Genomic DNA, 12744 nt, shown 5'->3' on the forward strand with positions numbered 1-12744 from the left:
TACTAAATTACGCGCTAATGCGACTAGAATTACTACAACATGAAACGAATGCTTAACAAATATGTAGAAAATCTAAGCTATAAAATATAACGACTAGTTAACGATATTAACATAGATTTGTCCTAAATCTATCCTAGGTAAAAGTGTAAAAGGCTTCAAAGATTCATACCTTTACATCGTAGAGAATTCCTTGTCTTGATATGTGCAACGTCTTCAAGAACTTTTACTACACTGATTTAAGCTTAGTTTGGGCCTATTTTTATGGAAAAACCTGCATTCTTAAGACCTTACACATCCTACGCAATGTTGCACGCCCTAGGCGCAAACAGGATGTCCCAAACACGAACTTACGTAAACAAGCGCCAAACCTAGGCATGACTCACTGTAATGTAATTACGTACGGAAATTATTTCTTGCTTACGCATTTTCCACGCAAACAGTTAACTAAAGAATTACATTCCTATGTGTACACGAGGCATTCCTAATTAAAAATATAGATTTATGACTAAATAATTACTGTCCAAAATAGTGTCTTTTGACTCACTCTATAATTGCAAGAATTTGAAGTGTTCCCTTTGTTGTCAGTTATATCAATGGTCTGGAGTTATTATCTTTAGCCCCTGTGGGTGGGGGGATATGCCAAAAATTTCTGTCCCACACCCAGGGGGATTTGATGACGGTTGTATTATTTGATGAGGTTTGTCGCACCCTGGGGGGAGCTGCTGATTGATGCATTGAAGCAAGGAAATCAAAATTAAAGAGTGTTCACCTTTTTTCATAAGTTCGAAATCTTGCCTGTTCACTGTTTTAGATGCAAAGATGAGAATATGTGGACCGCGTAGCACTTATGAAATACAAGGTGTAGAAATATAGATAAGTTATAGTGCTTGGGAAAGAGGTTATTCCGGGCGAAAGACCCTTGGAAATAAATTCGGAAAAATTAATTTCCTACCTCGCTGGGAATCGCACTTGGACGAAAATCGCTCCAAAATTAAAAATCTTTCTTTCGAGCTGGAACTTTGATGAAATAATCTTGAATACATTACTAACCACTCACTGAAATATCTTTCTGATATTCGAAAGGAAAAGGCCAAAATTTTACGATTTATTTTCGTCCGACATTAATTTCTCGTTACAAGAATTCGGCTCAAGAAGAATGGCACTAGTAACGTATGACGTCATACATTCAACCCAAAACAAAACATTAGTGGCTAATGTGCTAAAATCGTAAAACTCTGTTTATTTGGTTTATTTACAAAACATATGTTTCTTTCGATTCCTTAACTACTATATGACCAAACAATGCTTAGGAGCCGAAAATATTCAGTTTCAATTATACTGACGCTCATTGTTCGGAAATTTCAATACATCTCGGCATGCCAAGAATCACAACAAAATTGGACGCATGGAAGAGGTTCTTGCGGCTAAAACGCGCGAAGGGAATGGGAGATTCGTGATTTCTTCGAATCATTTTATGGTGTCATCAGAAGGAATTTTAGAAATGCCTCTGCCACCTGTAAATCTAAGCTTTATTGTAGTAGTAGTGTAATAAGACCTAAGATAGAATATGCAGATTCTGCTTGGCATTCCTATCTTCAAAAAGACATATGTCGTCTTGATATGATTCAACGTACAGCAGATGGATTGTGCCTTATTAATTATTCTAGGGAACCAGGGGTAGTAACTGATATGCTTAATAAATTGGAGTGGCCATCCCTTGAAGGTACAAGAGTACTCTCTCGATTGGCTATGTTTGATCGGATTGTATACACTTATTTCAATAAAGTTAGTCGCCTGAAAAACTATAAAGCTGAGGCCGACAAGGATTATGGGTAGATTCATTTTACACGTTCAACCGCTCGATAACTGTTAATGGACTTGCGAATTTTTTACCGGTTACAGTCTCACCTCTTCTGAGCATCATTGAGCTGCAGTTTGTATTAAAAAAGCTTTGTATGTACAGTACATGCTTTTTTGATATGAAGTTTCCCATGATGCTCAGTGATCTCAGCTTTCTAGTATTTTGGTGACTAACTTTATTGAAATAAGTGTATCGGACTATTGATATCGAGAGAGACATGTATCTTACTCCTCTACCTCGCATCTCAAAGGAAGGTAACTCTATGACCTTTTTACGACAACATTCAAACTGTAATCAGCATGCAAATAGTTTCTTTCCTTGGGCGATCAATCAATGGAATATATACTTCCAGGAGTTATTGTTAATATAGAGGATAATATGAAATTTAAGGCCGCTCTGCGTGATCACTAGCCTCCTTCGCAGCCCTTCTTAGGGTCGTCACGAAACGTTTCCCTCCCTACAATGGTCTGCTTACTTGAGCCGAACATCCCATTCTCAAAATTGACCAATCAGCATGAGCCTACTAAAAACGAGAAGGTTCATGCTGATTGGTCGATATTTTGCGGAAAGCCACAGAACAAAAATGGCGTTCTTCGAATGAATGATAGCCTGTGAACAAGGCTCTCGGTGAGGGGGGAGAGGGAGAAGAGAAGGCGTAATAATTTGAATTAGATTGGCCTGGGGATCCAATATGAGTAGGGCTAGCGGCCTGGAGAGCCACGAGTATGTTGCGTAATAATTTGGGTTAGATTGGCCTTGGGAGCTAATATGAGTAGAGCTAACGGCCTAGAGAGCCGCGAGTATGTCGCGTAATAATTTGAGTTAGGTTGGCCTGGAGAGCCAATGCTGCCTGGAGAGCCACGAGCAGAGTGTTTTGTTTCCAATACTTGTGTTGTACTGTAGTAAGTTAAAGGGCTCGGAGAGCTAGGGAACTCGGCTAGCTCATGCACGAGAAGACTCGAGAATCTATATTTGTGTGGGTTTGGAGTCCAGGGAACTCGTCCAGCTCGAACAAGCTCAAAAGACTTAAGAATGTTTGTGTAGGCCTGGAGTTCACGAGGGAACTCGGCTAGCTCACGAGAAAAGTTGAGAATATTTGTGTAGGCCTGGAGTTCAAGGAACTCGGCTAGCTTGCGAGAAAACTTGGGAATATTTGTGTGCCTGGAGCTTAAGGAACTCAGCAAGACTTCGATATTCATACTCGAAATACAGAATTTTCGGGTTCAAATGGGCTTGAATTCTGGAGTCCATCCCAGAGCATTTAATTTACCGGCCATGAGTTGATGCGTTTTTGTAAACATTTCATTCCAAAACTGTGTAAACCACGAGGGAATTGTCGTGACTAGGGGATTAAGAAGTTCATGAGGACTTTTCAGATGTTGTACTCTGGGACCGCCAATACTTCCACGTGTTTTCGCGCCCCTTTTGGTTATTTGTTCGCGGTTCCCTTCCACTTTCTTCGTTGACTTAGGGGGGTCTGCTCAATGCCTCAATTCTGGACTAAGTTCTGAGCCTGAGTCAACAAAGGGGTGGGTCCCTGCCTGGGGTCTCCTAGGTTTTCATTTACCGTGTAATGGATTTGGAGGGTCCCACCTCTTCGTTGGGCTTTATTCCTTTGGTCACACGTCCCAGCGCCGATTTCACACCGATTATACAGGATATTTGAGTAGTGGATAGTCGAATTATTAGCCGGTATTATGCTTTACGTTTTGAGTATTGGATGTGGGTTTTTGAGTATTGGATGTGGGTTTTGAGCATTGGATGTAGGTTTTTTGAGTATTGGATGTGGGTTTTTGAGTATTGGATGTGGGTTTTGAGTATTGGATGTGGGTTTTGAGTATTGGATGTGGGTTTTGAGTATTGGATGTGGGTTTTGAGTATTGGATGTGGGTTTTGAGTATTGGATGTGGGTTTTTGAGTATTGGGCATATGGGGTTGAGGATGGTAACAATAAAGGTTGGCATATTACTATTGGATTAGTTATTATGCACTATTACGACTGGAGTTTGGCTATATACCGTCTCGTATTGTCGTGGACAAGGAGCGGATCTCGCCCCATAACTTAATCATACTGCGACGTGATAATGTCTTCAGTAGGGAATATATTACTAATACAAGACAATGTTTCTGATTTGTCTTGTATGTCTTGTGCAAGGCAGGCTGTCCGTTGTCTGTATACTTTAAACACTTTGACAAAATACGAAACAAAATACGAAAACCATCAGATTGCTACGTCTCCTGATAGATCAGCAAAAAGAATTGTGGCAGGATCTCCCAGTGGAATTTCTCCATTGGTGAAGCGTGCTAAAGTAAATGGAGACATTTAATGGAGAAGATATTCCCACACAGCCGCGTTCCCGTGCAAGAAAGTCTATTAACTTCGAGCAAATCATTCATGAAGAGGAGGAGCCAAACGAACGTACTTTGAATAAAGACGAAAGCATGAAAGCCCAGATGAATTTTTCACCTACAAGAACTAAAGTTAAGGTGAGGAAATATGTGAAATTAAATTCACATCAATCCCTGCCTTTAAAGCTTGTAACTTATGTTAGTTCAACGAACTCAAACGTTTAATCATACAGTGCTTGCATCACTAAAGCCCGTAAAAATTATTTGGTAGTAAATAGATGTGCTAAATGCTTTGTTTTCTATGAATATTTGCTTGATAGGGTAATTTGCATGAAAATTATCGAGTCCACTACTGAATAATGAAATAAGCAGTTTTTCTTGGCAATTTTTATTTCAATATCTAATTAGTATATTTCAATACGGATAATTAATTAAATTCAATTAAATGCAATGAACAAATAGAAACTGGTATCAAGATAAATAGTGTTTCAGTGTTACACTAGCCACTGTCACTACTGATGTCAAAACCTTTGTCAGCAGCCATATTCTTTAGGTATTTTCTGTGTGTCCTCGACGCTTTCCCTGCTTCGTCCATCATCTTTGTTGCCTGTTCCATAAGCTGATCTAGTTTTGTCTTTTTTCCCGACTTCCTGAATAAATATTAAAAGCCGGCAAAAGCAAGATAAGAGCAACATTTAGCTTAAATAAAACACATATGCGTACTATACTATACGGGGAGATGGCGCTGGAGGTGATATGTCTTGAGCAGGGTATATTATCTTAGATAATCATGATTTACATGCAACTCGAACTAGAAGCTTTTATCCAAAACCAGACATACGGATCAGTGCATCACTGATTCACAGCAAAACATGACAACATGTGACAGTTATTTCCCAGTAAAAATAAGGTGACTTATGTAAATGTTTAGGACAAAGATTACCTCTTCTTTGATGGTTTTGGTTTTGTTAGAGCGGGTTGGGATTGCTTCTTTGGTTCCTAATAACACAACAAAAGCGGCATATTTAAATGCTCTTTACACAGAAACCTAAGCCAGTCTGATAATATACACACCTCATGACCCTCATTGGTATCCTCATTGGTGGGCTGTGCATTATCACTGTCGCTAGACATGTCAGACATGCCATCAAAACTGTCCACTAAAGGATCAGCCGCTTCTTGGTTCTTTGCATGTTGCATTTGAACTGCCATCTCCTCAGGACTGCAATCTGATGTCGCATATATATTAGTTGTCTCTCTAGTGACAACTTCTGGAGATTTCCTATGGAAAACAAATCTTTATTACTGGGTTGCCAGTGGTAAGAAATATTGTCGATTATCATGCCCTTCGTACTATTTCCTATACATTTATTATTTCATGCAAAAAACTTTACTCTTCTGCCGAGGTTAGCAATACGACTACGAATTGGCTTCGTTTTCTTCTCATCTTCTATCCCTGCTTTATATTTAGAGAATACAGCTGGCGGAAGAAATTGCCCATTTCGGTACATGAAATTCAGTATCTCTTTCCAATTATTACCATGTTTTTCCACAGCTTTTCTACATAGATACAGTTCATCTTCTCCAATTGCATCCTTTCGAGCTCTAGTAGTGTTCCTAGTATTAGTTTCTGTTGTGAAAAAAGGTCACCAGTACGCCCATTTTTTCTCCCATAAAACCTACCTTCCAGATTGCTTTGCTGAGTTGAGTCCATGAGTCCAAGAGTTGAATCAACGATACAAAATACGAATTGTGAAATTATTTATACTAAATTAGAGCACGTGAATTTAGCAAGTCCAGTTGGCAGTATTGATAACTTTCACATTCCATTTGCTAGATGTGTAAAATCATACACTGTTTAATTATTTCTGCTTGTCATAGAAGACAAAAAAAAAAATCACAAGAGAAGAAAGCATGTATTTTTTGATTTTCTGATTGGTTATTAAGGACATACAATCACAATCACAACGAAATATGTCACACGCAACAATATGAAGGTAGTGTTCAGTGACCTTCAACATGGACTACCTTCCATTTCCAGAATTCATAAATGTAATTTCTACAGCAATCGTTTTTTTTTTTTTTATCAGAATTCTTTATCAGTATGCCGAAAATGAATTGCTTATTCCTCAACTGCCCATGCAGCACGATTTAATAATTGGGATAATATCACTTCTCAATGTGTTATCAATGCAGTCACTACAGAAATGGATTGTTGTTATTACATGGTGGTCTGAAAGCACTTGCTTTGGAGAGGTGTTCTCTGGGTCTCAGCATTTCCCGTTCTTCTTGCATTCGAATGCAGTCTAAACTGGGAACTGGCTTCAAAGTCCTTCGGTGGAAAGAAGACACCAAAGAGAAAGAAACGATACAATATGTCACCTAAAGCAAGTCATGGAAAAACAGCAAACCAATACAGATCGATTCAACCTTGCATATGATGTTGTTCATGAATATAGCTATTATGATGAAAATATACTCTCGCCACACTTGTGTCTTGGCTCGTAGATTGTCCAACAACGTTTCACACATCCAGCCGCCTTGTGCAAAATAGCTTTTTATTCATCGCTTTTGAAAATACTGCAATTCCTCACTGATAAAACGTTTTTCTTGAATATTTACTACTTTGGTTATCTTTCCTGATACACAATACGGTGCTAGCCCTGTGAAATGTTGAAGATTCTTCGAGACATGAAAGGCGCCACTTTCTTACTTTGCAGTGACAAACTTGAAAGTTGAAACTTGAAAGTTCTTTTTTTTATGTCAGTATTGGCAACTCTTATGTCTGCATAAAGCAAAAATTGGCCTATTAAAATTAAATTATTTTGATTGAAAACAGATGGACTTTTCAGCCTTTTTTGTCTGTTTGCTTATTTTGATTTTCTTACAGCCCTATTTAAAAGCATGCTAGCAACTATTTCTGGAAAGGGGGTGGGGAACTCACTCAAGATTACAAATTATCCTGAATTATTAATATATAATTATAATTCGTATGAGAGAGAAAATGTGTTGGATTGTGAGCCTTGTCAACTGCCAACATTTCTACACCAATCAACTTCACTAATCTTGTGCCACTTGCCTGTTATCACTGAAAAGGGAATGGCTCTTAAAATTACAATATATAAAAAAACAAATTGCATAATAGATTAAAAGGAAGGACATATTTATGCCTACAATATTATCTCACATACTGCACTTGCAGTTCATATTCATGCTGTTAGTTTTCATTATATTTGTTTTTATTAACCACAGGCCTGCGAGCTTAATCCTAACCCTTCCAAGAGTACTAGTGTTAAAGTCGGAATTGAGACAGAAGAAGTCACAAGACAGGTAATCATGATGAAAGGGCCATACACTACAGCCAGGCGTGTGTCCATACGTTTCTCATCCTGTTGTCGTCCCCAAGCAACAGTTAGAAGCTGAGGGTTTGGGGATACATAAGGTGATAAACAAATTGAAGATTTTCTACAAGCACTTGCCTGATGATAATCTCCAGGCAAAGCTTGCCAAATACAGTATTACCAAAGAAGATTACATGTCAACTTTTCTGGAAGAGGATGACCGGCTCACTGCAAGCAATGTAGCTACAATTTTAACAGGTCATCCAAATGGACAAGAACTTGAAAGTTATTTAGAGAGAGATATTCAGCCAATAAGCTAGGGTTGTGGTTATAATTGATTATTATGCATTATCAAGTGTGGAGTATTTACCTTATTAAGTGGTGTCAGTAGCCGAATTATTGGTGTATGAATTGAGGCCAGGCGAGAAACATTTGGGTTTTTCACCAAATCGTTGCAACTCCCCAGTTATCATCTGGGCCCCGTTGTTAAAAGCCTGATTAGTGCTGATTCAGGGTTAACTCTGATGATTTAATAGAAGTAATCCTATGATTGGGACTTTAACAACCGGGCCCTGGGTCCAATGTTATTATAGTATGCTGTGTATATAAAATTTAAATTTAATAAATTTACAATATTTAATTAAAATGTTGAAATTATTATATAGATATATATTATTATATTATGAAATATATATTTTATGTTTGTAAATTTTTTTTATTAAGGAAATATCTATATTGTTACAATTAGTTTTATTCATTATGTGTAGGTCAAAATATTTATTCAATTGCAATTTAACTTTGATGAATATGGGATTTTTAAAACATTAAAAACATTTGCTTTGAACGTCAACTTAAACAGTTTGACCAAATGCAATCTATTAATAATATATAGAGGATATTACATAATAAAAAAACGCTAATCTGCGCTATACAAATGTTATATCATTACTATTTATCAGGAATTGAATTGAATTCCATTCTATGTCGATCGTGAGGTCAGCTGTGGCTATTACACCGGAGACCAACCGAACATCTGCAAATGGATGGAGCCAAAGACAACCCAACCATCTACAAAAGACATCATGAACGTGCTAAAGTTAAATTTCACCATGAGAATTGATGTTCATAAAAGGATTATAGAGCACGCTGAGATATTAGAGGCTGATGATCAGCAACTTTCAAACTTAATGCCACCTGATGCAAAGCAACAAATCATGATCAGGAAATGATGCAACCACATATACAATCTCGTACCCAGAGCCCTTATTTCTTACTGCGCATGCTCGACGAAATAATTGGGCTCTGAAAAACTCCAAACCGGAAGACCCAGATTCTGGGTTTCTCGCACATGCGCATTATGACAGACTAGGTAAATTCAAAATGGCGGACGATGTTCAACGAGCATGTGAATTTGCCCTTGGAAAATTAGGTTTTGAAGATGGTTTTCAGTTAAATTAACTCCGAAAATAATCTATTGGATGGACATCAATACAATTTCCATTACAAAACCGGCAAAACTTTGAAAAATCCGGCCCTACAGGCTTATTTGGTGTACTTAATTCGAGACGCCATCTTGTTTATTTTCCCTAGTACTGTAATTTTTACTTCCGGTATCTTCCTTTGTTCGCGAGAACCAATCACAGCACAGGAAATATAGGAGTTTTCCAGAGCCCAATTATTTCGTCGAGCATGCGCAGTAAGAAATAAGGGCTCTGGGTACGAGATTGCCTCATATAAACCAAGACACAGTATCCTATCAAATCACAGAAACCAAAAAGGATGACTAGCTCAGAAACATTTTACACTAACAACAGTTATAAGGTATATACTATATGTTTTGTTGAGTTATTAGTAAGAAAACAAATAGGATGACTAGCTCAGAAACATTTTACACTAACAACAGTTATAAGGTATATACTATATGTTTTGTTGAGTTATTAGTAAGAAAACAAATAGGATGACTAGCTCAGAAACATTTTATACTAAAAACTGCTATACTATATACTATATATTTTGTTGAGTTATTTTTTTTTTCGTTCCTAGTTTTGTGTTTAGTTTTGTAACCAGGAAGACACTGTAGACAGCTTACTTCAAAGCTAATCCAAAATGCTACACGCTAAAATAGCTGCAACTCTCAACCACACTTTAAACGAAGTTTGAAGCTTGCTAAATAAAACCATTATAATTGGTTTATCATCCAGTAAAAATTGTCATACACAATACATAAGATCATTTTCAATGACAACTATTTCTCAACACCATACAATCAAGCAACCTAACAGTTGTAGTCTGCTTTGTAGCATTTTCTCAAGAAACATTCGTTTCAAGCACGTTTATTATCTTCTTAAACAATACCAAAGAACAAGTGTCAATGCAGTTTACATTTTGTTGTATATTCACGTTTCTTTTCTTGTTAAAAGTTTACAAGCTAATGTAAATGCAACAGATTCCAGTATTAAACAAGTACCATTTCTTCCATTGTGGTATATATTGCACTTTGTTATACTACACAACAAACATGAGCTTCAGTAACAAACAAACAAAAAAATAATCATTTATATCGTTTGATTAAGAGGAATGCAGTTCTGCTGTAACACCCCACTGCAAGTAAAACATGCACCAATGTCAATTACAACAGCATTCAAAGGTCAAAAATGTCATCACACTTCATCTTTCTAGAAATGGTTTCGTCTTGAATTTTATGTTTAATTTTCTCAACATTTCTAATTACAACTTTTTAGAAATACATGTGACGACAGAGAATTTTAGCCGAGTTAATGATTAGCTCAACCGTTCAATATTTAATTCAATTTAGTCAATAAGTCAAATTCAAGCCCAGTTGGTCATAATAGCAGGATAAAAGTTATAGTAACTTTAGGAAGTCTTTTCTTACTACAAAGAATAACGAGTTAATCCGCAGCAATAGATTGTGCATGGCTGAAACAATGCGCTAACAAATCGGTTCCGATTATAACGATCTCACGGGAATATTCGGGTTAGTTCGCGTATTGTTTAGCCATGCGCTCATTAGCGCTAAATCTTCATTAACCTACGATCTCTTTAGAAATTAGTTAGTTTTGTTGGATACGCGGTTGCCACAGACGCTTAAATCTGGGTTGTCCTTAAATATCATTTTAATATTTTAGCTTAGGTTATGACTTGTTTACGATATTTTCTGTTTACCATTTCGGAAATTCTAACTAAGTTATTCCCGTACCAAATTGAGTTAAAGTTTGATTTCTTTTCATAAGATGGTAAACAAAGAGTTAGTCTTTTTAGGAGTATGTACGTTTTTATGTGCTTCATTACGAAGTGGTAAGAAAACTAAGATTTCTCACTGCATAGTTACCAACTAGGCTAAGTAAGGGGGGTGCACGACATACTGGTTGTTAAGATAAAACTGAGCTAGACTGGCAGCTGTCCTTCAAGATCCTTGGACTATAAAAGGAGAGTTACCACGCTAGTTTGGTGTGTTAGTCGGGAACCCGAATGCTACAACAACTTGGTACGCTTCCAACAACTTTATAAGGTATGAGTGCACCTCTTCTCTTGTTACCGAGTGTGGAGTGTAACCAAAATAGTGAGTTAATTTAGAAGTGTGATATCCTATATTTAATCGCTTAGTATGTGTGATTGGTATTGGTTACTTAGTGATATTTATTTCCCTAGCGTGTGATATTTACGATTTCAAGTTGTATTAGTTAAAATTATTCAGTCGTGCAATTCAATAAATTGTTTTGTAAAGTTACTCTCCGTTCTCATTCCTTTGCGTTAACTCAACGAACTCGCGCTGTCGCGGCATTTGAAATATAGTGCCGTCACAAATTGGTGCCCCGTGTGAGGAAATGAGTTTTTAGTTTTAAATTTCGCGAGGGGAGAGTATTAGTCATTTCCTCTCTAAATGTATTTGTTGCGTTTTACTTGTCCTGGTAATTCGGTTATGCGTAATGAAAGCACGGATCGTTACAAATTTTTTTTTTTCGAGAGACTTTGAGTGCTATCGTTTAAGTAGTATTGTGTTATTAACAGTTGGGTCTCGACTGATAATCTAGGGAAACGGTGTAATTTCTAGTGGGTCTTGCTCTTTTATTTGTGTTGTACGGCAACAAACAAAGTACCATTACAACCAACCATTTTAACAAAATTTATTCCATATCACGGGTTAATTGGTTTTGTTCGGCAAGTTATTGTATGACAACGCTAGAAGCTACAATAATCTAGAAGTATTGCTGGGGACCCAACTAGGTAGTGTATATTTTGTGAAAATTGAATGAGTAAGGTCACTGAAACGACTTCTAAGAACGAGAATTCCAAGGACCAGCAGCAGTACTGCGACGGGACCTGCAGCCTTACATTGAACTTGAGGTCCCGGAGTAAAGCGAAAACCATAAAGTCCGCGGACCAGCCGAAGGCCAAACAGAAACCCACTAACAGAAAAGGAACAGAAACTAGTAAAAGCCTACCACCAGAACACGAGAATCCACCAGAAGACAGTCACCCACCAGAACACGAGAATCCACCAGAAGACAGTCACCCACCAGAACACGAGAATCCGCCAGAAGACAGTTATCAAACGGAACAGGTTGAAGCACCGCCAGACCAAGTGAACCAAGTTAACATGGAAGAAGCCGGAGCCCAAGAGCCAGGGATGGTCCCCGAGCTAGCCGCCCAAATTGCCCAGTCTTTGGCCGACATGCAGCAACAACAGCAGCAGGACAAATCCCTGAATGGTCTACCACAGCTCCGAACCTTCACGGGCCATCCAGACGAGGATGTCAGAGATTTTATCGTACAGTTCGAAAGCATGGCTGGACTACGAAAATGGCCTGCTGACCAGAGAAGCCATATCATCGGCTTTTACCTGGCTGGCCATGCCAGGGAATGGTATTCTTCGCTCCCAGCTGACGTGAAGGCCAACTATGCCCAGCTGATCGACGGACTGAAAGCTCACTACGATGGGCAGACATACCTACGCCGCCAAGAGTTGAATAATAGAAAGCAAAGGCCCGAGGAATCAGTGAATGACTATGCCCAGGATATCTCTCGGCGTGCACGCAGTCTTGGTCTGTCCGAACACGACAAGATCCACAAGTTTGTTCAAGGCCTACTGCCCCAACTACAAGAACACGTAGTTATGGCCCGACCCACTACATACAAAGACGCAGTGGAACTCGCCACTATCAAGGCAAGTTT

The 12744-nt window shown here is 38.1% G+C and overlaps 1 protein-coding gene across 1 annotated transcript; it reads right to left on the reverse strand.

Annotated features, from left to right (window-relative positions):
- Positions 1–4709: 4709 nt before the first annotated feature.
- LOC148904802 (uncharacterized) lies at positions 4710–5744 on the reverse strand. The gene is made up of 3 exons (XM_089024514.1): positions 5285–5744; positions 5154–5209; positions 4710–4860 (listed from the first exon to the last, which is right to left on the reverse strand). The coding sequence occupies exons 1-3, from the start codon at positions 5420–5422 to the stop codon at positions 4710–4712; spliced, it is 345 nt and encodes a 114-aa protein (XP_088880640.1). The 5' UTR covers positions 5423–5744.
- Positions 5745–12744: the final 7000 nt, after the last annotated feature.

The sequence above is a fragment of the Actinia tenebrosa genome, unplaced genomic scaffold (genome assembly GCF_029948245.1).
Source record: "Actinia tenebrosa isolate PJP-AT-01 unplaced genomic scaffold, QUT_ActTen_1.0 PGA_scaffold9__36_contigs__length_13948895, whole genome shotgun sequence".
In the NCBI taxonomy this organism is placed as follows: Eukaryota; Metazoa; Cnidaria; class Anthozoa; order Actiniaria; family Actiniidae; genus Actinia; species Actinia tenebrosa.